Here is a 26,565-nt window from a genome sequence, read left to right on the forward strand (position 1 = left end):
TTTACTGTCCCAGGTGGCTTCAAACAACAATGCTCAGATCTCAGCCCCATGAGTAGCTAAGATTACAGGCATGACCTACCAGCACCCAGCCCCTTGTTAATTTAACCTGAACTTCTATTTAAAATCTGCTATACTCCCAAAAGTTATACACCCATGTTTTAATTAATCACCCATTTTATTTAACGTGGTGAACTCCATATTATAGATTGTTAATAAATGACCAACATTTTAAACTTATAAACTCAATCAGGACAAAATTATCCTCTCCCCCCACCTTTCCCCTTCTCTTTCTCTCTCCTCCCTCTCAAATCCCCTCCATCCCTTTCTCTCCCTCTCCCTTCCTTTATCCCCCTCCCCCTGCCATACTGGGGCTTGAACTCAGGGCCTGGGCATTGTCTCTGAGCTCTTTTCTGTCCATCATGGGCTTGAACTGTGGACCTGGGCACTATCTCTCAGCTCTTCAGCTCAAGGCGAGTGCTCTACCACTAGAGCCTCAGCGCCACTTCAGTTTTCTGGTGATATACTGGAGATAAGAGTCTCATAGATTTTCCTGCCTGGGTTGACTTTGAACTGCGATCCTGAGATCTCATCCTTCTGAGCATGCAGAATTATAGATGAGTCACCAGTGCCCAGCTAATGCTCTACTTCTTTATAATTATTCTCCTTCTTAGGCCTATTAATATAAGCGTATACAGTCTTACAGGGGAAAAGTGAATTTGTATAAAGTTCTTGGAACTGTTAAAATTAATCCTAATCTACTGCCCTTTGCTTAGCAAATGCTGAGATGTTGATTTGAGAAAGAGAATACCTAACATTTTACTTCAGTATATATGTCACCACTATTTAATAGAACTTCAGAGTAAATTTTCATGTAAAATTTAACAAACTATCCCAATTATACTATGAAACTACATCAAATTACCGAGGTTTTGATTTTTTCTAGATGTCAATATCATTACTGCTTTCAAAGATATTTTCATAGTTGAATTGCGATACTTCTTTAATCAACATGTAAAGATACAAAATTAGTTATATTTCACATCCATTAGCGAGTAATTATGTCAAATATTTCTCTTTTTTGGATAACACTGGGAACGGAAATCAGGGTCTTGCTCACGCTTACTAGATAATTACTCTACCACTTGAGCCTCGCCTCCTGCCCCTATGTCCATTGTTACTTTCAGGTAGGATCTCACTTTATATTCTCACTAAAATCCTCCTAGTTGTGATTCCTGGAGTCATTGGAGATGACAGGCATTTCACTCATCACTGTACCCAACCACTGTGCTTCCCAGCATTGAACCAGCTGAACCAGCATTGGTTCAGATGGCATCTTGAAACTTTTATGCCCAACTGACTTCAAATGACAATCCCCTGAATTATGCCTTCCAAGTACCTAGGATTACAGCTTTAAGCCACTGTGCCTGGCTACAAGTATTTCTAAACATCCCATTTGTGTTACATCAGAATAACACATAAAGGTGCCTTTTCCTAAAGCAAAACCAAATACAGATTTTTATACATGAAACTGAGGCTAATTGCCAAATATACTCAATATTTCCCTTATTTCATACCTGTTCACTAAATAAATTTGCACTGATATTAACACGAACCTCCCACCAATCAATTGAAGGAAAAACTGAGCATATCCTAAAAACAAAAAATAATATCCGATTTCATTATCTTCCATTTTAGAGATTTTCCAGGAGGGCAGTCACTGAGGTTTGAACTGAGTGCCTCACCCTTGCTAGGTAGGCACTCTACAACTTGAGCTACTCCTCTAGCCCCCAACTTAGATATTTAGTTAAACTGTTGTGTACTCAGAATTAAAGAGAAAAAAAACTGTGATTTTATAATTAAAATCAGCATATAGTAAGCTATCCCAATGCAACTCGATCTCAGGAAAAGACATTATTTCACAAAACTGAATGTTAATAAGCACTTAGATAAATTGCTATAACAATATTTAGAAACATATTTAGAGCTGGGTTGTAGCCTACCATGCAAAAGACACTGGGTTCATTCCTTAACACTGCAAAGAAAAAGATAGCATTTAAAACTTTGCCTTTCCATAATTTGGCTTTTCCAAAAAAGTAGTATTTCTAGAAAAATAAAAAGAACTTTTTGTTCCAGACTGTTTAATTAGTTCTAAAAAGAATTATAAACCAGGTGCCAGTGGCTTCTGACTATAATCCTGGAACTACTTAGGAGGGTGATATCTGAGGATCTCAGTTTGAAGCCAGCCCAGGGAGAAAAGTTCATGATACTCTTTCTTACCCCCAATTAACCAGCAAAAAGCTGGAAGTGAAACTATGACTCAAATGGTAGAGCGCTAGGTCTTGAGTGAAAAAGCTTAAGAAACAGCACATAGGCCGAGTTCAAGTCCCAGGTGCACATGCACGCCATGTATACATGCATACACACACACTTACAACAACAACTTAAAACATACCTCCTTTTCCAAAAGTTCATTATGTACTAAGCAAGCCCGTTTGTAGTTAAAATTTGTAACTGAGGTTTGTTCAAGGTAAGATGAATGGAGAATATTTAAAACATCTTCAAATTCTCGAGAACCTTGAGTTAATGGCTGAAAAAGTGCTAAAAATAAAAGAAAACATTATTAGTTATAGGATTATTCCATCCTAAGGGTAGGTCCTTCTATTACAAAGGTGTAGTAAAGTAAAAAAGGGGATTAAGACTATTTTATTTTGTGACATGTTATATATATTTCGTATACTATAGAGCGAGCCATGTCTCAGAAAACCTAAAAACCAGACTCTAGTGGCTCATGGCTATAATCCTAGAAGGCAGAGATCAGAGTTTCAGTTCAACACCAGCCCAGGAAGAAAAGTCCATGAGACTCCATATCTAAGTGGCCAGCCAAATTGCCAAGACTGGAGGTGTGGCTCAAGTAGTAGAGTACCAGCTATGAGTAAGCAAGCAGAATAAGAGGCCCTGAGTCTAAGCCTTGGTACACGTACACAGTACACGTACACGTACACAGTACACGTACACACACACACACACACACACACACACAGAGCCAGTTTTCACTATAGACGGAACAACTCATAGAAACTGTATTATGATTATTATCTTCATTTTTATTTCTTTTCTGCCAGTACTGGGGCTTAAACTCAGATCCTGGATGGTGTCCCTAAGCTTTTTGCTCAAGGCTGGTGTTCTTCCACTTGAGTCACAGCTTTATTTCCAACTTTGTAGTGGTTAGTTAGTTACGAGTCTCAGGGAATTTCCTGCCCTGATTGCTTCAAGCCGTGATCAAATATCAGCCTTCTGAGTAGCTGGGATTATAGCTGTGAGCCAGGGGAACCTAGCTTATCTTCGAGTATAGATAGATAGATATCATATATATATAATATATAATTTATATATATTATATATATATATATATATATATATATATACACACACACACACAACAACAACAAATGCCAATTTAGATACTCTTAGGTCACTAAGGAAACTAGAGTTCTACTTGTACCTACTCTTAAAATATACCATCTGGCAACTAATTATAAATAGGCTATTTAATATATTTTCTTTACATAGCAAGTAGGCTTTAAAAGATATGATGTTGCTGGACATCAGTGGCTAACACCTGTAATCCTAGCTACTCAGGAGGCTGAGATCTGATCGATCGTTTCAGTTCAAAGCCAGCCCATACAGGAAGTCTGTGACTCTTATCTCCGTTTAATTACCAAAAAAGCCAGAAATGGTGCTGTGGCTCAAAGTAGTAGAGCACAAGCATTGAGTCAAAAAGATTAGCAACAATGTCCAGGCAGAGTTCAAGCCCCAGGACTGGCACCAAAAAAAAAAAAAAAAAAAAAGCACTATAAAATGATATAACCATTTTCAACAAACCAACATGTATATTACAGAACTGTATAAAAAAATAGTTTTCAGTTACAGAATGTAATTACAGAATGTATATATAAAAATCCATGGGTAGGCCAGGCACCAGTGGCTCACATCTGTAATCCTAGTTACTCAGGAAGCTAAGTCCTGAGGATCGAAGTTCAAAGCCAGCCTGGGCAGGAAAGTTTGTGAGACTCTTATCTCCAACAAAACACTCAGAAAACCGGAAGCAGTGCTGTGGCTCAAGTGGTAGAGTGCTAGCCTTGATCTGAAGAGCTGAAGGATAGCACCCAAGCCCAGAGTTCAAGCCCCATGACCAACAGTGGTTACTTTGGGACGGCACACATGCAAATGTCCCAAAAAAGTTGACCTAGTTACAGAAGTGCAATTTATTTTTTTTTTTTTAAGATGAGGGAGAAAGATGGAAAGGGTGACATTGATCAAGATGAATTGTACAGGGCTGGGAAGGTGGCTCAGTGGTAGAGAGCTTGCCTTGCATGCATAAAGCCCCTGGGTTTGATTCCTCAGCACCACATAAGCAGAAAAAGCCGGAAATAGTGGTAAAGTACTAGTCTTGAGTTGAAGAGCTCAGGGATAGTGTCCAGGCCCAGAGTTTAGATCCCATGAATGAGAAAAAAAAAAAAAAAAAAAAGATGAATTGTACTTATAATTTGTAGATACATTCATAATCAATTGTAAACTGTCTGAAAGCAGGAATACCTTACTCTTTTTTCTCATATGCCAGTAGGGTGAATGGTGAGTGCTAATTCTAAGTTGATTGAAACTAGTGAAAAGATGAGAATAAATATCACAAAGTTTTGGGGTTTTTTGAGTCATGATTAGTCTTGCTGTATGTAGTCCAGGCTAGTCTCAAAGTCTCCTGCCTCAGCCTTCTGAGGGTTGAGACTGCAGACACACACCACCATGCCAAGCTTAAGACATACATAATAGGGGCCGGGCGCGGGTGGCTCACGCCTGTAATCCTAGCTACTCAGGAGGCTGAGATCTGAGGATCGCAGTTCAAAGCCAGCCCGGGCAGGAGAGACTGTGAGACTCCTATCTCCAATAAACCACCAGAAAACCGGAAGTGGCACTGTAGCTCAACTGGTAGAGTGCTCACCTTGAGCTGAAGAGCTGAGGGACAGTGCCCAGGCCCAGAGTTCAAGCCCCACAACCAACCAAAAAAAAAAAAAAAAGACATACATAATAGGCTGGGAAGGTGGCTCAGTGGTAGAGTGCTTGCCTTGCATGCATGAGGTCCTGGGTTCGATTCCCTAGCACCACATAAGCAAAAAGAAAAAAAGCCGGAAGTGGCACTGTGGCTCAAGTGGTAGAACGCTAGCCTTGAGCTGAAGAGCTGAGGGACAGCGCCCAGGTCCAGAATTCAGGCCCAACGACCGGACCCCCTCTCCCCCCAAAAAAAGACATACATAATATATTTGTGTATGTGCCCATCTTTAACTCAGGGTCTGGGAACTGTTCTACAGTTCTGGGCATGGGCACTGTCCCTCAGCTCTTCAGCTCAAGGATAATGTTCTACTACTTGAGCCACAGCACCACTTCGGTTTTCAGGTGGTTTATTGGAGTTAAGAGTCTCTCAGACTTTCCTGCCCGGGCTGGCTTTGAGCCATGATCCTCAGATCTCAGTCTCCTGAATAGCTAGGATTACAGGCCAGAGCCACCTGTGCCCAGCTTTGTCCCTGAGCTTTTTTGCTCAAGGAGAATGTTCTACCACTTGAGCCACAGCTCTACTTCTGCTTTTTGTCCAGGCTGTCCTCGAACTTCAATCCTCTAGTCTCAGCCTCCTGAGTTGCTAGGATTATAGGCATGAGATATAAGTGCCCACCTCCTAAGATGTATTTTCATATTAAATACAAATATAATCTACAATTGTCGAAATGATTGTCCCTTTAGTCTCATTTGCTGATTCAATAACTTACTAATATATAAAGCAAAATAAAATTCAGAAAAGGTTAAGAAATATACCTTCTCAATTAAAATGTTTTATGGAAAAGAGTAGGATAAACCAGAGTAGGATAAACCAAAACTATCTTTGTAACAAATCAATCTAAAATGTGAAAACTAAATAAGGAAGTCTATGTTTTCACACACAAAATCCAAGATATTTGATTACAAAATCTGAGTTTTATGCATAATTTCTGTTTCTAAACAAAGTGTTTTCCTGTATCTAAAATGCACAAATAGCTTCAAACTGCTAAACTTTACAAGGCTACATAAAAAATTATTTCCCTTTCTTAAGCTGCTCCAACACTTTTTCTACAATCAACGTAATCATGAGTAAAAAGTAGTGAAATACAAATTTGCATTAGAGTTAACATTCAATTTTCTCAAAAAGTACTTAACATCTACAATTCATCATCTTCTGAAACCTGTGTGGTCTATTTTGTCTGTATATACCATAATCAAGTACCTTACTATTTTTTGGTCCGAGATGGGGACTCAAACTTGGTACCTGATGCTTTCATTCATTGTCTAGCACTGTTCCAACTGAGTCATGCATCTAACTCAGTTTTTATTCTTGGTGTCAGTACTGAGGCTGGAAGCCCTGGCCTCATGTTCTCATTGTGTTTTTCCCACTGATAGTTAGCACTCTGCCATTTGAGACACACCTCTGATTCTGGCTTTTTGTTGGTTAACTTGTTAGATTTGTTGGTTTGATTTATCTGTTCTGCCTGGCTTTAAGCCTCGATCCTCAGATCTCAGCCTGCCTGAGAAGCTAGGATTATGACATGAGCCACAGGTACTGGGCTGTTGTCACTTCTTTCAAACAAAGTATATATATTCCCATTTCCATGTGTCATTGTTTGAGGCAATAAACAGCCCTGTGACTATCCAAATCAAGAGAATATTTCATATGAACCAGCCATTTCACTTACTGAAATCACTATTCAACATGTTATTCATAATTTATACTACTTTTCAGATACTAAGAGCTATACATGCATTCTTTCATTTAATCATCAAGATCACTGGATGTAGTCATTTGCATCTGTAATTCTGGTATTTGAAAGGATATGAAGAGGATCAAAGTTTGAAGCTAATCTCTTAAATTCATGAGATCTCATCTCAACCAATAAAGTGTTACACAGTCCAGGCCAACAGCCATAAATGTGAAACCCTGTTCAAAAAATAACAAAAGCAAAGCCGGGTGCCAGCAGCTCACACCTGTAATCCTAGCTACTCAGGAGGCTGAGATCTGAGGGTCGTGGTTCAAAGCCAGCCCAGGTGGGAAAGGCCGTGGAACTCTTACCTGCAATAAACTAACTACCTGAAAATCAGAAGTGCTGCTGTGGCTCAAGTGGTAGAGTACTAGCCTTGAGCTGAAGAGCTGAGTGTGCCCAGGCCCAGAGTTCAAGCCCCATGACCAACAAAACACAAAAAACAAAACAAAAACAAAGCCAGCATGGGCAGAAAAGTCCATGAGACTCTTATCTCCAATAAACCACTCAGAAAACCGGAAGTGGCACTGTGGTTCAAGTGGTACAGTGCTAGCCTTTAGCTGAAGAGCTAAAGGACAGTGCCCAGGCCCAGAGTTCAAGCCCTACAGCTGACAAAAAATAACAAAAGAAACCAGGCACCAGTTTCTCACGTCTGCAATCCTGGCTACTCAGGAGGCTGAGATTTGAGGATCATGGTTCAAAGCCAGCCCAAAAAGCCATGAAACTCTTATCTCCAATTAACCAGAAAACCAGAAGTATTGCTGTGGCTCAAAGTGGTACAACACTAACCTTGAGAAAAGAGCTCAGCGAAAGTCCCCAATCCCTGAGTTCAAGCCCCATGACCCCCAAGAATAGAAAAAATTTTTAAAAATTAAAAAAAAAACATAAAGGGCTAGAGACATGGCTCAAATGGTACAGTAAGTTCAAACTCTAGTACAAAAATATGAAAATGAAAAACTTCCAACAAACAGCTGGAAGTGGAACTGTGACTCAAGTGGTAGAGCACTAGCCTTGAGCCAAAAAAAAAAAAAAAAAGCTCAGAGACAGCACCCAGTCCCTGAATTCAAACCCCGGGACCAGTAAAAAGAAAAAGAAAAAAATTAAGCTACCTGGCTCCAAACCTGCAAGTAAAACCAGGAGACAATGCCTGGTGAACAATTTAACAGCCTCAAAGTAATTTGATACATGGTAGGTGTCATCTGCTTATACTGATAGTTTTTAAGTCTTATGAATGACATTTATAAATATCCAGGTGGCTCTAGGAAAAAAAGTTTCCCAAGGTCAGTTCCAACCAAATCAAGAACAGGAGATTAGGGGCTGGGAAGGTGGCTCAGTGGTAGAGCGCTTGCCTTGCATGCATGAGGCCCTGGGTTCGATTCCTCAGCACCACATAAGAAAAAAGAAAAAAGCCGGAAAGTGGCACTGTGGCTCAAGTGGTAGAGCGCTAGCCTTGAGCTGAAGAGCTGAGGGACAGCACCCAGGCCCAGAGTTCAGGCCCCACGACTGGACCCCGCCCCCAAATAAAAGAAATTTGTCAGGTACCAGTGGCTCATGCTTATATTCCTAGCTACTGTGAAAGCCAAGAACTAAGAGTCAAGGCTTAAAATCAGCAGAGGTGACAAATCTGTGAGACTTTTATCTCTAATTGACCAGCAAAAACAAAACAAAACAAAAAACAGAAGTGAAAGTTAGAGCCCCAGACATGAGCAAAAAAGCCCCTCCCCAAAAAAAGTGTGAAGCCCAGAGTTCGAGATCCAATACAGATAACAAAAAGAACAGAGGGGCTGGGATTGTAGCTCAGTGGTAGAGTGCTTGACTTGCATGCATTAGGCCCTGGATTCAATTCCTCAGCACCACATGAGCAGAAAAAGCCAGAAGTGGTGCTATGGCTCAAGTAGGAGAGTGCTAGCCATGAGCTGAAGAGCTGAGGGGCAGTGCCCAGGCCCAGAGTTCAGGCCCTACACCGACAAAGAAAAAAAAAAAGAAAAAAAAGAATTTGACTTCTAAGATTATGTTGTTTCTACCCTCCTATGTGTAGTCAAATCACTGTTATTTGTGTCGGTACTGGGCTTGAACTCAAGGCCTTGGGTTGTCATTTAGCTGGGTATTTTCTTTTTTTGGGGGGGGGCTCTGGTCGTGGGGCCTGATCTCTGGGCCTGGGCGCTGTCCCTCAGCTCTTCAGCTCAAGGCTAGCGCTCTATCACTTGAGCCACAGCGCCACTTCTGGCTTTTTTCTTATGTGGTGCTGAGGAATCGAACCCAGGGCCTCGAGCATGCAAGGCAAGTGCTCTACCACTGAGCCACCTTCCCAGCCCCCATTATTTAGCTGTTTTGTTCAAGGCTAGCATTCTACTACTTGAACTATACCTCCACTTCTAGTTTTTTGCTGGTTAACTGAAGAGTGTTTTGCATTTGCCTGCCCAGGCTTGCTTCGAACTGTGATCCTCAGATCTCAGCCTCCTGAGTAGCTAGGATTACATATGTGAGCCACTAGCACTTCAAGTAGTAGTTTTACTATCAAAGGATCACTTTCCTACATCAGCTTTAATTATTTATTACTAATGCAGGTTTTCCTATAATATATCCATGTAAAAAATATTATAAACAAAAATGTTAAAACTTTTAAAAGACAGAAGTGAGCAATGTGAATTAAAGTTTTCTGATTTAAAATAACCCATGGAAGAGGAGGAAATAATTAGCAAGGTTAGGTTAGTGGTCAAAGGTGGTCTGCAATTCTGAGTCAACAGCGGCTCTACTAACAATTCATTTCTAATGATTTTAAACATAATAGTTTCCTGTCTGTTCTTTTAGAATTAATCACTTTCCTTTTTCTTTTTTTAATTGGCTGTGGAATTTGAACTCTGAGCTTGAGCACAGTCCCTCAGCTCTTCAGCTCAAAGCCAGTACTCTACCACTTGAGCCACTTCTGGTTTTTTGGTGGTTAACTGGAGATAAGATCTCACAGATGTTCCTGCCCAGGCTGATTTTGAACCACAATCCTCAAATCTCAGCCTCCTGAGTAGCTAGGATTACAGGTGTGAGCCATTGGTGCCCACCTTCACTTCTTTTTTTTTTTTTTTTTTTTGGGTCCGGTCATGGGGCCTGAACTCTGGGCCTGGGCGCTGTCCCTCAGCTCTTCAGCTCAAGGCTAGCACTCTACCACTTGAGCCACAGCGCCATTTCCAGCTTTTTGCTTATGTGGTGCTGAGGAATCGAACCCAGGGCCTCGAGCATGCAAGTCAAGTGCTCTACCACTGAGCCACCTTCCCAGCCCTCACTTTTTCTTTAATCTAAAAAATTACTACATAGAAATGAAACACTAATTCCTGAAGCACTAAGTCAACAAGATTGAACATAGTGTAGAATTAGCAATGTACATACTGAGGAAGATCAAGTTGAACCAGTCCAATTTGTTTTGGGGAGTCTGTGATATGACCAATGAAAAATTTTACTTCCATTACTTACAATTTGTACATACCTACAAAATGTTCTGTGGGGATGACTAGATTCTGCTGAAAATTTCCTGTTTATGTTTACTTCTATGTACGAAGACTGATTGTTTTCAGAACATACCCAACTACTAAAACAACAGGGAAATTTAAGAATGAGGTATAGCCGGGTGCCAGTGGATCACACCTGTAATCCTAGCTACTCAGGTGGCTGAGGTCTGAGGATTGCTATACAAAGCCAGCCCAGCCAGCCCAGGCAGGAGTCTGGAGACTCTTTCTTCAATTAACCAGCCAAATGCCAGACTGGAGTTATGGTGAAGGGACAAGAGGAAAGTCTGTGAGACTCTTATCTCCAATAAAACCACCAGAAAACCATAAATGGCACTGTGGCACTGTAGAGCACTTCCCTGACGGATTAGGTGTAGAGCCAGATGCAAGTAGCTCACACATGTAGTCCCAGCTACTCATGTAAAATCTGAGGATTAGGTTCAAAGCCAGCCAAGCAGGACAGTCTGGAGACTCTTCAATTAACCTGCCAAATGCCAGGCTGGAGTTATGGGGTCAAGTGACTAGAGTGCCTGCCAGCAGTGAGCAAAAAAGTCACATGAGTAAGCGGCCCTGACTTCAAGACCGTGTACTGGTGCGCGCGCGCACGCACCACACACACACACACACACACACACACACACACACACACACACACACACACACACCACACACACACACGCCACACACACACGCCACACACACACACACGCCACACACACACACACACACACACACACACATGTGCCCCAGGGCTTCAAAAAGACAACTTCAAATTTTGCAGGAAAGATGGAGTACTGGGAGAAAAACTTAGCCATTAACTCTCCTGGACTAAACTAATATGAAAACCTACAAACAAAAGCAATGAATTTCTGAGATTCTATTGTGCTCTACAAAAAACATTAAACAAAATGAACAATTTTCAGTAAGCACATCATTACTACTCCATTTCCCAAGAACTTTGGAGGGAAAAATTATATCCAATATGTTACTGACTTGACCTTTGATGACATACTATAGAAAAAAGATAGAGAAGCATTTACTAACATGACACATTTTACAATTTCTAAGTGGGAGGACAGTGTCTCTTCACACCACTGACAACAGCTCAACCATTAGGTATTACAACATACCTCATGTACACTCTTCTGTGAGCTGGTAGCTCACATCTGCAATCCTAAGTACTCAAAAGGCTGAAATCTAAGGAAGTTCAAAGTCAATCTGGACAGAAGATTCTGAGACTCATCTCCAAAAAGCCTCATCTATCAAAAAGCCAGCTGTGGACCTATGGCTCAAGTGGTAAAGGCCTTGAGTTCAAGACCTGGTACCCACACAAAAACAAGTAAAATAAAATATACCCCCTTCTTGTCAACAGATCATTTTCATTTATTCTGTCAATATTGATTAAATTATGTTCATTGTCAATGTAATTTGTCCATCTCAAAATTCCCCAAGGTTGAATGCATATGAAGCAGTATTTTTAAACTTAATAGGGAAAAGACTTCACATGAACTGGTCAACACAAAAGCTGCATTAAAATTAAGGCCATGAAAAAAAAATTTTTTTTTGAGCTGGTATTGGGGCTTGAACTTCTAGGCCAGTAGCTCGCTTGGATTCTCTGTTCAAGGCAAGCACTCTTACCACTTGAGCCATGTCTCCACTAAAAATAACAATCGCTACAAGTTGAGTAGTATTGTCTTCAAACTCAAATTCCAGCTCCACCATTTACTAGTTGAATGAAAAATTCCTTAACTCCTTGGTTACTTTCTCATCTGTAAAAAGGTAGTAGTATCTACCATACAGGATTCTAGAAATTATGTTAATATACGAAATGTGCTTGGAACAATGCCTATAATTTATTAAAGTTTGTCTGCCAGTATTACCACTAAATTAAAATGGAAGTATTCTAGATGTTATCAAGAATTATAACATAGTATTACTTGTAAGATGTTTAAAAACCAAAAAAAAATAATGTCCTAATTAAAATTTCCCTAGCAAATAGGCACAAGCAGGGTCTATAATATTAATATTAATTCAAATTAACATTCATATTAATATGAATGCAAGATAACTTTTGACACTGAAAGTTTAACAAGAATATTTTAGCACAGCATAATGGTGAGCCTAATCCCAGGCATTAAAGGAAGCAAGCATTTGAGGCAAGCCTGGGCAATACAGTCCTGACCACTTCAAAAAACTAAGACATATGTATTGAAAATAACTTAAAATAAACAATAAAGATTTTGACTTGTCTAGCTAAGATTATCTGCCAAACCTACACATACTGAGATCTTTCAAGTCTTCCAGCTGATTTTCTAAGTATGAAACTAGCAGTACCTACACTTCATTTTAAAAATAGTAACAAAAAGTTGAAATTGATACACTAATCTCTCAGTTTAGGCAGGTCTATGGTGGTGGTAAAATAGCTGCTTAAGTCCTACTCTACCTGCTATTGCACTACTTGAACAACTACTGCTCAGAGTACATTTCAACACGTTAAACACTAGAAGTTCAGTGTTATATTCCTTACTCTCAACTTCCCTTACAGGTAAGAGGTAACAAGTCTTTTATCTCTAAGCAAAATGGAAAGTATAAACTGTTCCTCAAAAAGAATCAGACTCCAGAAAGAAAACAAGATTCATATTTTCTAATTTCCCATTCCACTTTTAAGTGTGTTCAAGAGAAGTCTATTAAAGGACAATTTATACATTTGGTTTATGTAATTCAAAAACACATTTGAAACACTTTCTATGGGTTTCTAGAGGAATTTTTCAGTCCTAACAAAGAGGTGAAGGTGGCTCATGCCTGTAATCTAAGCAAATCAGGAAGCTGAGACCTGAGGATCACAGTTGGAAGCCAGCCAGGCTGAAATCCCGGAAACTCTCATCTCCAATTAGCCATCAAAAACTGAGCAGTAGCTTCTGAACGCTAACCTTGAGCAAAAAGGCTCAAGGACAATGCCCAGATCCTGAGTTCAAGCCCAAGGATTAGCACAAAAAAATAAAGAACCGGTGTGGCATGTCGTCCATATTCTTAGGCATTCTTATCTCCTGAGCTGAGAATTTAGCTTAAGTGGTAGAATACCTGCCTAGCAATTCAAACTGCAGTACCACCACCACCACCACAAAAACAAAGACTTTTATCAAGTTAAGAAAAATACTAAACCCCTCTTCCCTAATAATGAAACTAGACTTCGAACCTATTCTTTTCCAAGTAGCAGTTTCTACTTGGCATCTACCTTCCACAACCATATAACTTCACTAAATACACCAAAAGAATTGACTACCTTGACATACATCTGAAAATAAAACTAACTTCAAAGATATTTCTAGAAACATGCCTCGTGTTCATGGACAAAGGTTAGCTCCCTTTTCGTCCACAAGGTTTCCCACATCATGTTTTCCTTGGCTCTGTCATCCAAACATAAAAAAACTTTCTTTGTACCTTAACTGATTAAAATCCCAAAGTATTCTAGTTGTGCAAATGAAGCTGGTTAAGTAAATGCTCGAAGCTTCCGTCAAAATGACAGAAAAAAAAAAACTTTCTAAAGTAAGCCACAGAAAAATTAAGCCACGAAGTAGGTCTACCAGGAAGAACTTAAAACCAAATCCAGAATTATTTAAAAATGGCTGGACAGTCAAAAATACTGTAATAGCAAAAAGCAAGTTCTACAATATGGCATTAAGGTTTTTTTTTTTTTCTTCAAGCAATTGGTATATCTTCCCATATTGGCTTCAAAAACAATCTGAGCTTTCTTAGAATCTTTAAGTCCAAGACCAAGTTGAAGACTCTAGGGTAATAAAGGAATATTTTCCCCCACAGGGAAATTACTGTGCCAAGAACCCATCTTCCCATTCTTTAAAAAAGAAAGAAAAACAAGGGAAGCCATACCAAGTATGGATTTAAAGAGAGATCTAGTCAATATAATGCCTGAGAACCAAGAGGGGAAAAAAAAAACCTACATGGAAATGAAGTGTGATGGAAATTAAGTGTGCATGGATCACATCTACTAATGGTGATTTCTAAATAAGGGAAGATGCTGACATCGAGCAAGTAGACACAGAGAGCTTGAGAACTTCCATAGAGAGAAACACTTGTGGTCCTGAGCACGCAATAGCCTTGGAGAAAGAAAGCCCGAGAATCCATGGCCATGGGGCTATTTCCATAAGGAGACTTCTCAGAAGCATCTGTAGGAGGACACACCAGCTTCTCTGCTTTCGGGGAGTGGGGAGGGGCGCCAGGCACCATCTTTCCTCTCGGGGAGCTGCAGCCTTATGGACAAGCTTCAAACCTGAGCTACTTCCAACTTCCACTGCTTTCTCCTCTGGCGCCAAGCGCAGCAGCTGTGCGGCTGGGGCCGCGGGGGAAGGCGGCCGGACCGCAGGCGTGTTTACATGGGTGCGGGAAGGAGACAGAGAGGTCCTAACGAAAAAGATGGAAGGGAGACAGGAAGAGGGCTGGGAGGAAGGGGGAGGCACCACCTTTCTTTTCTCTGCTCTTCCTGGGGATCTGAAAAGTCCTCCTAACGGGCCTTTCGGGCTCTTCCGGGCCTTTAGGTGGAGCGGCCGAGCCCGGCTCCGCGGAGTCGGGAAGCAGCTCGTGGCCGAGGCTCGGGGCGGCCTCGGGCGCGGCGGTGTCCTCAGGCCCCGCGCCGCCTCCGGGCTGCGCGCTGGTGGGGCGGCGGCCGCCGCCGCCGCCATTTTGTGCGGAGGACTCAAGCTCCGGAAACGCCGATTGCATCTCCTCGTCGGCGCCGCCGTTGCAGCTGGCCACAGCCGGCAGAGAGGGGTCTGTCTCCACGGCAGTCGCCATCGCGCCCGCTTGGGAAGCCCGGGAAGCTTCGGCCCACAAGGCTGACAGGCTGGGGGGAAGGAGCAGCAGGCCGGCTTCGCCGCCTCGCTGCTGAGTTCCCCCCCACCTCGGGCCGCCAAGGCCACTGGCTCTGCTCCCGGCCCAACGGCTAAGTGGGAAGCGTCAAGACGGGCGTCTAACGTGCGGCTCCGCGTAGAGCGGCTCCGGCCTGAGCGGCTCTCCACTCCGCACCCCACCCCCACTCCCACCCCAGCCACCCAACGTGCTCGCGTCCGGGCCGAGAGGGGGCGGGATTTCTCGGGCCGCTCCACCAGTGGGAACGCAGTGCCCACCTCCGCAGATGCAGACAGTCTGCGCCGGAGGCGGAGCCTCGGAGCACCGAGCCCGCCAAAAGGGGCGAGCGCAAGGCCGGACTGCAACCTCGACGCCGCGGCTAGTGGTACCATGCTTGTCCTCTTCGGCCCTCGGAGAACGTCCAGACCGCGCCATCTCGGCGGGGCGGTCCAGAGGCGGGCCCAGTGCGTTCCTCCCATCAGGCGCCTTCTGTCTGGGATTAAGACCACCTGTGGTCTGGAGCTGGTTTTGGAGTTGCTGTGGGAATTACTGGTACGAGTGAAATTGGAGACGTGGAAAGGGCGGGCCGCCTGCCATCCACCATTGCCACCAGGCTAAGGGCTTGAACCAGAGACACCTGCCAGCAAGACCCAATGCCTTGGAATGCTTTCCTAGGACTTACAACTTGCTGCTGTGTCTGTGTGTACTACTCCTGGGGCTTGAACTCGGTGCTGTCCCTGACCTTTCAAACCCAGCAGCACTCTACCACTTTGAGCCATGCCTCCACTTGTGGTTCTCAGGTGGCTAGTTGAAGATTAGAGGCTCACGGACTTTATACCTAGGGCTGGCTTCGAACTGTGAGCCTCCTGAGTAGCTAGGATATAAGGCGTGAGCCACCAACACCCGGGTGCAACCTAGTTTTATACATTTTTCCCCTCCGGCTTTCAGAGCCACTATTACCCAGCTAAGTTTTTTGTTGTTGTTTTTTGGGGGAAGAGGTTGTTTTGTCTTGTTTTGTTGGTTGTAGTAGTAGTTTCTACATAGTTAGCATAAAGTATCTTGGGTTTCTGTTAGCCCAATAAGTTCCCTTCCCATAACCTAGCATGCTCCTTTCCTAGGCAACACTAGGCTCACTTAGTAAAGGCAGTAAATAATCAGTCTCCAACCCCCCTTTACCTTGGGTGGGTACCACCATATAAGGCAGCAAGATTCTCTTAGAGTGACCTTCAGGTCTGGGCAGCTGCATACAACTTGGGCAACTTGGACAAGCAGCCATAAATCCTAGCCTGCCATGATGAAGCCCTTGGCCCACACAACTACACCACCATCTCAGCCTCCTAAACTTTGTAGGTAATAAAAGATCACTAGACACAATAGCCTGCACTTCTCTTTTGTGTGAAGGGATCTTTCCAATCCCTTTACTGCCAATAAACCTTTTCTTTGTTCTTTGTACCAGGATGTCTGGTTTTCTTGCAAAGTCTTAATTTAATAGTTACTAAGAGTACAAGCTGAATTTACTGAGGTTGTTTTTGTGTTTGTTTGTTTCTTCATATGGTAAGTAAGGTCTGCCCTGGGCCATGCAGGCCCTGTGCAGGCACCTCCCTACCTCTAGTCTAAATTTCCACCCAATATCTGTTACCTAAGTAACTGGCACCTCCCCCTCCTGCTAGGTCACTTGGGCGCCTCCTGTCACACTTCCCATCTGACTTCCTATCTAGGAGGTCACCTAGAACCAATGTGGCCACACCTCTTCCTGTCCCTGGCCTAGATGTCCTGGCCTGGGGGGTGGGCCTCCGCTTTTTGGCCTCTCCACCTTGCACGTGGTGGTGGGGCAGCAGTTTGATAAATAAACTTTTCCTGCCTGATTGCCTCTTGATATTCTCTTCATCAGCTACCTCATTGAGAAGCGTGAGATATATATAACCAGATAGACCTGTATTTGCCATTTTGTATTAGACCGGTATTTACCATTTTGTACTTTCTTTAACTTGCCTTTCTGCTTCTGTACACATGCTTGCTAAACCTTGAAGAGTGCAGCTGCTATTCTACCTGCCCTTGAGCCCCTGACACTCCTGGATCTGGAGCTGAAATTAACGACCCTCTGGCAGGGAGTACCTGACAAAGTACCTGATACATTCCAGACCACTTTCTCTGGGCCTTGGATCGGAGATAGTTGCTGCCCGGCAACCACTTCCCCCGGGTCAGGGTCAGAGATAGTGGCCATCTGGCAACCACTTCTCCTAAATTACCCTAGAAGTACTGTCTAATTAGTTTAGAGCACAATAGCTCACTAAGGCTGACCAATTATTAGCCCCAGCCCTTTTCCCGCTTTGTACTGTGCCAATCATCCGCTAGAATTATGATTTAAATTTCCCGCGTGGTGTATTGATTCGTTGCCAATACATACTGAGGCCTTACCCCTACCAAAGAACATATAAAAGGTGCTGTAACCCTGTGCTGGGGGCCGCTCTCTGCACTCGGACATCAGTGCACAGAGGGGTCCGTGCTCGAGCTTGTCAATAAACGACTCATTGCTGCTTGCATTGATCTTTGGTCTCTGGTGGTATTTTTAGGCGCTTCAAGTCTCTGGGCATTACATCATGAAACCTATTTATTTAATATATCTTACACTAAGTTCTAGACAAAGCAATTGACTTACTTTGTTTCTGTTTAATCATCAAAATAACATACTAGGGAGACACTATTTTGCACAACTTGTGAGATATGGAACAAACTAACAGAACTCAAGATTGGAAACCAAGTTCATGTAGTTCCCAAGGCAAGTACTGTGGGGGCTGGGAAGGTGGCTCAGTGGTAAGAATGCTTGCCTTGCATGCATGAGGCCCTGGGTTCGATTCCTCAGCACCACATAAGCAGAAAAAAGCTGGAAGTGGCACTGTGTCTCAAGTGGTAGAACGCTAACCTTGAGCTGAAGAGCTCAGGGATGGTGCCCAGACCCAGAGTTCAGGCCCCACGACCGACCAAAAAAAAAAAAAAAAAAAAAAAAAGTACTGTGTCTTAGACCTAATCATCACAGCAGCCCTGTGCTTTTTTTTTTTTTTTTGGTCTGAAGTGAGGCCTGAACTCGGCCGGGCGCTGTCCCTCAGCTCTTCAGCTCACAGTGCCACTTCCAGCTATTTCTGCTCATGTGGGGCTGAGGAATCAAACCCAGGGCCTCATGCATGCAAGGTAAGCACTCTATCACTGAGCCACCTTCCCAGCCATGCAATGTTTTTAAGTATTTTATGAAGGAGGATTAATATTTTACTCAAGCTCTCCCAAAAAAGCAGAATCAGAATTGGGACCCAGATCTCTGCGCTTATACTGTACCTCTGAAGAAACTGATGAGCCCAAAAGATAATTATAACAAAACTGAAGTCTTTTATTAGCTACATGGCGACTGTCTCCAGCTCTCAGCGCTTCGGCAAACAGCCCCACTTGTTTTTCATGGTGGGGTTTTATAGGAAGGGGTTTCACGCAGCTGATGTTTGCCAAAGCAAGCAAGCAAGGTTACAGATGCAAAACAGCTTTGAGTAACAAGAGCATAGGCAAAACATAATCTTGACTTGGTCCACATGACTGATACTATCAATGTTATTGATACTATAGAAACTTGATTACAAAAAGTCAAAACAAAACAAACTTTACAACTTTCGTGAGGGGAGGCGGGGAGGATGGGAAGGGATGAGAAGGGGAAACAAAGGAGGAGGCTACAATGCTTGATAAGAAATGTACTCATTATCTTGCCCATGTAATTGTAATTCCTCTGTACAGTTATTTTCACACACACAAAAAAAGTCAAAACATATCCTTGTATTACAGACAAAATCACCCCACCCCCACCTTGGGTGGGGTCAAACTTCTGATTGACAGAGTAGCTCACTTTATCCCAAGATAAGTCTCAAGGTCTGTGGGTTTAGCAAAGTTTATAATCTGCAAAGTTGTCAGCCTGGGGAGCTTGAAAGAGTGAGAGATATTCTTGGCTTTTTAGCTAGGATGCAAAGGGGCTAAGGCTGACTACTGGCCAGTTTTTTTGTTTGTTTATTTTTGTTTTTGTGGGTTGTAGGGCTTGAACTCTGGGCCTGGGTGCTGTCCCTGAGTTCTTCAGCTCAAGGTGAGCGCTCTACCAATTGAGCCACAGTGCCACTTCGGGGTTTCTGGTGGTTTATTGAAGATAAGAGTCTCATGGACTTTCCTGCCCAGCTGGCTTTGAACCCTGATCCTCAGATCTCAGCTTCCTGAGTAGCTAGGATTACAGGCGTTTGCCACAGGTGACTGGCAGAGTTTTTCTTTACCAAGAGGTTTTGCCCTTTATTATTGTTCTGTTTTCTGATTTCACTTCTTCCCCCCATGTATATCCTTTTCCAAGGGAAAGGGGCTCAGGAGAGAGAGTAAAATTTCTGCAGCAGGACGGACTGAGGCTAGACAATAGTGAATAGTAACTCAGATACTTGATTTTTGGTGGGGATCATCTCACCTTTTAATCTTTAAGTAGTTGCGCAATGGGCTGCCATTTATGAATACATTGCATCCTGATCAGTGTCACCGCTTTCAACAAAAGGTTACTTTTGTTTTGTTGTTGTTGTTTGTCAGTTGTGGGGCCTGAACTCGGCCTGGGCGCTGTCCCTCAGCATTTCAGCTCAAGGCAAGCACTCTACCACTTGAGCCACAGTGCCACTTCTGGCTTCTACTTATGTGGTGCTGAGGAATCAAACCCAGGGCCTCATGCATGCAAGGAAAGCACTCTACCACTGAGCCACCTTCCCAGCCCAACAAAAGGTTACTTTTAAAACAATATGCCATTTTCTTTCCTCTATCCATCCTCATTTATCATTTAAATTTTTTAAATATTTTTGAGTTTTAATTTTACTCGCCAATAATTTACATTCATTTTCCCTTGATGTCCTGATTCGAACAAAAGGGGCAATTGGTGAAGGCTTTTCCATAACTGTTAAACAACTTTTCAATGTGTATTATATAAAAAAAATAAATTATGTAACTTGAGGGTAGGGAATGGAGGAGGGAAATGGGGGAGAATGAAGGAAGAGGTGCATTGACCAAGAAGCATTGTACTGATAACCTGACTTATGGGATTGTCACCCCTTTGTACAACTCAGATCTCAGCCTCCTGAGTAGCTAGGATTACAGGTGTGAGCCACCAGTGCCTGGCTCACCTGGAAATTTTTAAAACTCCCAATAACTAGGCCTCCAACTAGCACATGATTTAGTTTTAGTTTAATTTTCAAGAAAGCTAATATACAAAATGTCAGTTTTTAAAACTAAGAGCCGGGCACTGGTACTCTCAGCCTCTCAGGAGGCTTAGAGCTAAGGATCATAGTTCAAAGCCAGCCCAGGCAGGAAAGTCCACAAAACTCTTATCTCTAATAAACCACCAGAAAACCAGAAGTGGCACTGTGGCTCAAGTGGTAGAGCTCTTGCCTTGAGCCAAAGAGCTGAGGGACAATGCCTAGGCCCAGACTTCAAGCCCCACAATGGACAAAAAAAAAAAAAAAAAAGAAGCTCTAAAATATAAATTTAACTTAAATTCCACTTGAAAATCTTACTAATATTGGATATTAGAAATATTCTAATTTATTGAGGACTAAGCACTGCTGGGCGCTAGCATAAAACTGAAGCAAATGACATTGTTGCCTTTGTCAGATTTACATCTCGGGAGCATATCTAAAACTAGCACCTGTGGAAATACTAAGCTGAAACCGAAAGATGAAATAAGCAGTCCTTTCAGGAGAGGCAGAAAAGGGGATATAAATTTGCTAAACCTCACCTAAGTCAGAAAAATCAACCCTGTGAGCTCCACAGCCTATCCCTCATTCTGTTTATATTATGTATGGTCTATGTATCTAGTTAACCAGTATATGCAAGGTATGGGGGTGGGCAGGGGAAACTACCAGAGATGTACATGGCTATAAAGCAAGAGCTACCACAGGTTAAAAATAGAAACTCAGGCCAGGTGCCAGTGGCTCACACCTGTAATTCTAGCTACTCAGGAGGCTGAGGTCTGAGGATCGAGGTTCAAAGCCAGCCTGGGCAGTAAAGTCCATGAAACTCTTATCCCCAATAAAACTACCAGAAAATGGGAATTGGTGCTGTGGCTCAAGTGGTAGAGCACTCACCTTGAGCTTAAGAGCTGAGGGACAGCACCCAGGCCCAGAGTCCAAGCCCCCAAACCAGCCAAAAAACAAAAAAAACCCAGGGTGAAAGCATGGCTCAAATCTGTTGTTGATTACCATCAGTATTGGGAAAACAGCAACACAAGAATCCTATATTTGCTGGGCACCAGTGGCTCATGCCTGTAATCCTAACTACTCAGGAGGCTGAGATCTGAGGATCGCAGTTCAAAGCCAGCCTGGGCAGGAAAGTCCGTGAAACTCGTTATCTCCAATAAACCACCAGAAAACCAGAAGTGACACTGTAGCTTAAGTGGTAGAGTGTTAGCCTCAAGCTGAATAGCTGAGGGACAGTGCTCAGGCCCAGCGTTCAAACCCCATGACCAGAACAACAAAAAAAAAAAATTTAAGAACAGCCTGCTGAAACAGTAACGTGTCAGAACCACAATTTCCTGTACAAGCCTAGAAACAAAATATCCATGGTAACTCATTTTAAAAACAGAAGGAGGGGCTGGGAAGTTGGCTCAGTGGTGGAGTACTTGCCTTGCATGCATGAGGCCCTAGGTTTGATTCCTCTGCACCACATAAAAGAAAAAGCTAGAAGTGGCATTGTGGCTCAAATGATAGAGCGTTAGCCTTGCAGCACCCAGGCCGAGTTCAGACCAACAAAACACAAAAAACAGGAGGGGGGAAAAAAGCCAGTAATCCTAACTACTCAGGAGGCTGAGGATTACAGTTTAAAGCCAGCTTGGGACAGAAAAGTCTGAGATTGGTACCTCCAATTAACCAACAAAAAGTCACAAGTAGATGTGTGGCTCAAGCAGTAAGAGCTTCAGCCTTGAGGGGAGAAAGCCAAGTGAGAACTGGAGGCCCTGAGTTCAAGCCCCAGTACTGAAAAACAAAACAAAACAGGCCAGAGGCTGTTTTACAGGCTCACACCTATAATCCTAGCTACTCACGTGGCTGAGATATGGAGATCATGACTGAAAGCCAGCCAGAAAGTACACGTGACTCTAATCACCAATTAACCACCAGAAAACTGCAAGTGTCATTGTGGCTCAAAGTGGTAGATCACTCACCTTAAGCAAAAGCTCGGGGATAGCGCCCAGGTCCAACAACTGACAAACAACAACAACAAAAAAAAAACCCTAACAGGGAGCTAATAAAAATACACAAGGCCCTGTGTCCAACTTCCAGAAAGAATTTTTTTTTTTTACTGAAGACTTTGTAAGTATGACATTTTAAGGTATTACTTGTGCTATCTCATCAATCCTTATAAAGTTTCTAATTTTGTCCTTGTTTGATAGTTGAAGAAACTGAGATAAAATGGTTAGCTTATTTTTTTTAATTGGCTTACAGGGGCTGGGAAGGTGGCTCAGTGGTAGAGTGCTTGCGTTGCGTGCTTGGGTTCAATTCCTCAGCACCACATAAGCAGAAAAAGCCGGGAGTGGCGCTGTGGCTCAAGTGGTAGAGTATTAACCTTGAGGTGAAGAGCTGAGCGACAGCGCCCAGGCCCAGAGTTCAGGCCCACGACTGACCCAAAAAAAAAAAATTGGCTTACAGGAGAGGAATTTCATTGTTTTATCTTTAAAATGGTTAAATTCTTAATGCCATAGAGTTTGAGTGAGGGAACCAAGATTCTAACCCAGGCAGTTTGCCTCCAAAACCTTAATGACCACACTGCATTAATCACTCTTGCTATTAGCAAAGCCCCTTCCTCTAGTTTTCTGATTAAAAGCTAACTGGGTGCTTTTATTTTAATAACAAAAGCAAGATTGTGTCTGGTGGGTGGAGACATCCTGGGAGGTCGCTGCAAGCAACTACTCCCTAATGCAAAAATCCTTTTCTTTAACTTTGCTGAGCACTTTCCTAGGAAGCAGGAGACATCTCTCCCAGCTCAAGATCTACTCTGAATTCAAATCCCAGAGAGAGAGAGAGAGAAATAGAAATGATTTAGATCAGAAAGAATAGTATGGTAATTCTCATACCACAAGGAAAATACAGCCTTTTATAGAAATTTTCTGCTTCCAGGTAGCAATATTGATTGCCTATAGAAAGAGAACAAGGGGTGAAAAAAAGATAGTAGACACTTTTCATTTAGTATCCATTTTTAATTTAAAGAACATTGAGGCATTATTTTAATTGGCATACATTAGTTGTAAAAGGTGGGGGCTTATTGTGATATTTCCACACATGTACAAATGTAGTACTCCAATTAATCTCATTCCCCATCTCTACCTTATGAATGCATTACTTTAAAAATTACAATTTAAAAAAGTGAAGAAGATAGAAAAAGGTATTCTGAGGAGCTATTGCCATTACTCATTGTTAGGATGTATTAAACTTTGCCAGAAAATCACATATACAGGTCCGAAAAACAAAAGGTTTATTGCCAGTAAAAGAACCAGCAAGACCCCTTCTCACAAGAGAAAAATGCCAGGTATTGTCTGAGATGACCTATAAAACCTACTAAGGCTAGGAGAGGCTAGAAGGGGCTAGGAGGCAGAGATCCTGGTGTAGACTTGAGGACAAGAGGCTTCATCATGGTGGATTAGGATTTATGGCTGCTGCCCAAGTAGTAAATAAAGGGTCCTGCAGCTACCCAACCTGAAGGTCACTCTAAGGGGCTCTTGTTACCTTATATGGTGGTAGCTGCCCTAGAGAAGTGCCATTCCAAGGTAAAGGGGGGTTGGAGGCTAATTATTTACTAACTTTACTAAATGGGCTTAGTGTTGCCCAGGAAGGGAGAATGCTAAGCTCTGGAGAGGGGAAGGAGAATATGAAGTTATGTGAAGGGAGCTCATTGGGCTAACACTCATTACGTCTTGTAATAGTGAAAAGGTAAGTTGGGTAAGGTAGATGGGCAAGTTTGGTGCCTGGGCTACATAGTGAAATCCTTCAGCACAAATGCAAAATAGATTGCAACAGTAACAAACCAGAAAGCCAATGCAGGGGTTTCGGAAGTGTCCCTAAGTTTAAGTATAAAGGAATTACAGATTCTGGTGACCCAGAAACCCAGGCTTGCAAGATTGATCCTGCAAGGGAAAACGGTTCATCATGGCAGATGACCTAAAGCGATTTTTGTATAAGAAGTTACTGAAGTAAGGAGGCCAGGTCTGGCCAGTGCCATATTGGCCACATAGTGGATGGTAGGGTCTTGGCATCTTCTCTTCATTCTGGGGGAAGGAACCACCCTACCCCCCCCCATCATCTGCCTCCCAGGTAATAAGGGTGTGCCCAGACCCCTGGAGGCAGGGGCAGGCACTTGGCTGATAGGTTACTGAATCTGTCAGTCTAGTGCCTGGGACTGGGAATTTCCTGAGGACCTGCCCCCTGTGCCGACCTGTTTAGGCCCACACCAGCCTAGCCACCAGAACTCCATGCCACATGTGTCTCTGTGGTCGTCCTACATCCTGCCTCCTGGCTCATCTCCAGTAATCATGGAGTCCCAATTTAGCTCTCCATTGGAGCTGAATTGGCTTGTTGGTATTGTTCTTGTTATTTCTTTCCTCTTTAGCATGTTTCCTAACTGGGTTATAGGTATTTGCGTGCTGCAGGCCTTTGTAACAACTGGCAGCCTGCAGCTTGTTAACTCCAATATTCTATATTTTAAAGTGTGGCTTCTGGGACCACATGTTGAAGTGTAGTAGGAAGACCCCTACTCAGGCAGGAAGCCCACCTAGTCGTCCAGAATGACAGAGCCCACTGCAAAAAAGTTAACAAAGAAGCAACTTTATTGAGAAGGTTCCTATACTGACCGGTCAGGGCCATGGCACAGGCTCGGGAGCTGATACTGCCACCCTGAGTGGCCCACATACTTTGGTTTTTAAAGGTAAAATCCATGAGGTCAAGCCCAGTCACGCCCTGGTGACCAATGGGATCATAACACACCCAAAGGATTGTACAGTCATACCAGACCACACCCAAGTGGCCAATGAGGTTACAGTTTGTCTGTAATGGCTGTTTAAACCAGCCTATCACCTTGGCTTAAAATGACACGCAAATTTAGTGGGTAAGGCAGGGGTCTACCTTTTGGTGGGCAAAAGGTGGAGTTTCCTATGAGCCCGTGGTGTCACCAGTTTGAGCCAGATTACAACCTATCTGTTTCATTTGTCAGTCTTAAACTCAACAATCAAGGGTGGGTTAGGTTGTTAAGGGGAGGGGGACCAGGTGCATTTTTTTTTCATTCCGGGAACTAGACCCATCAAATCTAAAATCCCTAAAACAAAGAAAAAACTCAAAATGAAATCATACCAACTTGAGCCCCATCTCAGGGTCCACTTCAGAAGGACTCCATGCTATTTTTGTGTTGGATAGAGAAGGAGCTCTTGAGCATGCTTTAAGACCTGGTATTAGCAAATTAAGATTAATTAGACTTTGCCAGAGAACCACACAGACATCCAGGTGCAGAGAACAAAGAAAGGTTTATTGCTGGGGAAAGGGGGCCTGGCAGGATTCCTTCCCACAAGGGAGGAATGAGAAGAAGCACCGGCAATTGCTTGGGGTGACCTATATAACCTAGGGGGTTTAGGAGGGGCTAAAAGGAGCTAGGAGGTGGAGACCCAGGTGTGAATGTGCAGGCCAGGGGCTTCATAATGTTGAACTAGGATTTATGGCTACTATCCAAATAGTAGATAAGGGTCCTACAACTGCCCAGACCTGAAGGTCACTCTAAGGGGCTCTTGCTGCCTTATATGGTGGTAGCTGCCCCAGAGAAGTGCCATCCCAAGGTAAAAGGAGTTGGAAGTTTATTATTTACTGCCTTTACTACATAGGCCTAGTGCTGCCTAGGAAGGGAGCATGCTAAGATGTGGAGAAGGGAAGGAGTAGACTAGTCTATAGGAAGGGACTCAATTTGCTAACACCTGGTTTCTTATCTACTTTTGCCCTTGCAACAGACCAAGGGAACAAACTTGCACTTTCAAAGAATAAAAGCATCATCTGTTACTATAATACCTACCAGGTAGTTCAGTTCAATCTTACCTCTCATGGTAAGGGCTAATTGTCAGCCTAGAAAAGGAACTTGCTCCATTGTTGGAAAAATTGATCAAAGTTGTGGAAATTTCTTAATCTGATGGTGGTTTTGAGGTATACCTTATCTTGTTATAAAAATACAAGCCCAGGCCAGGTGCTGGAGGCTCATGCCTGTAATCCTTGCTGCTCAAGAGGCTGAGATCTGAGGATAGCGGTACAAAGCCAGCCCAGGCAGGAAAGTCCATGAGATTCTTTTTTTTTTTTTTT

The 26,565-nt window shown here is 43.0% G+C and overlaps 1 protein-coding gene and 1 pseudogene across 4 annotated transcripts in view; one reads left to right on the plus strand and one right to left on the minus strand.

The window, feature by feature from the left end:
- The window catches only part of Tasor (transcription activation suppressor), a 66,899-nt gene extending 51,528 nt beyond the window's left edge, over nucleotides 1–15,371 (minus strand). For 2 of the 4 annotated variants that reach the window (XM_070018467.1, XM_070018466.1), the window contains exons 1-2: nucleotides 14,812–15,369; nucleotides 2,453–2,598 (exon numbers count right to left, since the gene is read on the minus strand). In XM_070018467.1, coding sequence (XP_069874568.1) covers nucleotides 2,453–2,598; nucleotides 14,812–15,142 — 477 coding nt within the window. In that variant the 5' untranslated portion in view covers nucleotides 15,143–15,369. Of the gene's footprint in view, nucleotides 1–2,452; nucleotides 2,599–14,811 lie in introns of all 4 variants that reach the window. The other 2 variants (XM_070018469.1, XM_070018468.1) reach the window with 1 other exon arrangement.
- Nucleotides 15,372–24,381: 9,010 nt separating this feature from the next.
- Nucleotides 24,382–26,394, plus strand: LOC138824510 (ragulator complex protein LAMTOR3-like; annotated as a pseudogene).
- The last annotated feature ends 171 nt before the right edge of the window (nucleotides 26,395–26,565 follow it).

The sequence above is a fragment of the Dipodomys merriami genome, unplaced genomic scaffold (assembly GCF_024711535.1).
Source record: "Dipodomys merriami isolate MVZ:Mamm:240054 unplaced genomic scaffold, mDipMer1.0.p SCAF_13, whole genome shotgun sequence".
NCBI classification, from domain to species: Eukaryota; Metazoa; Chordata; class Mammalia; order Rodentia; family Heteromyidae; genus Dipodomys; species Dipodomys merriami.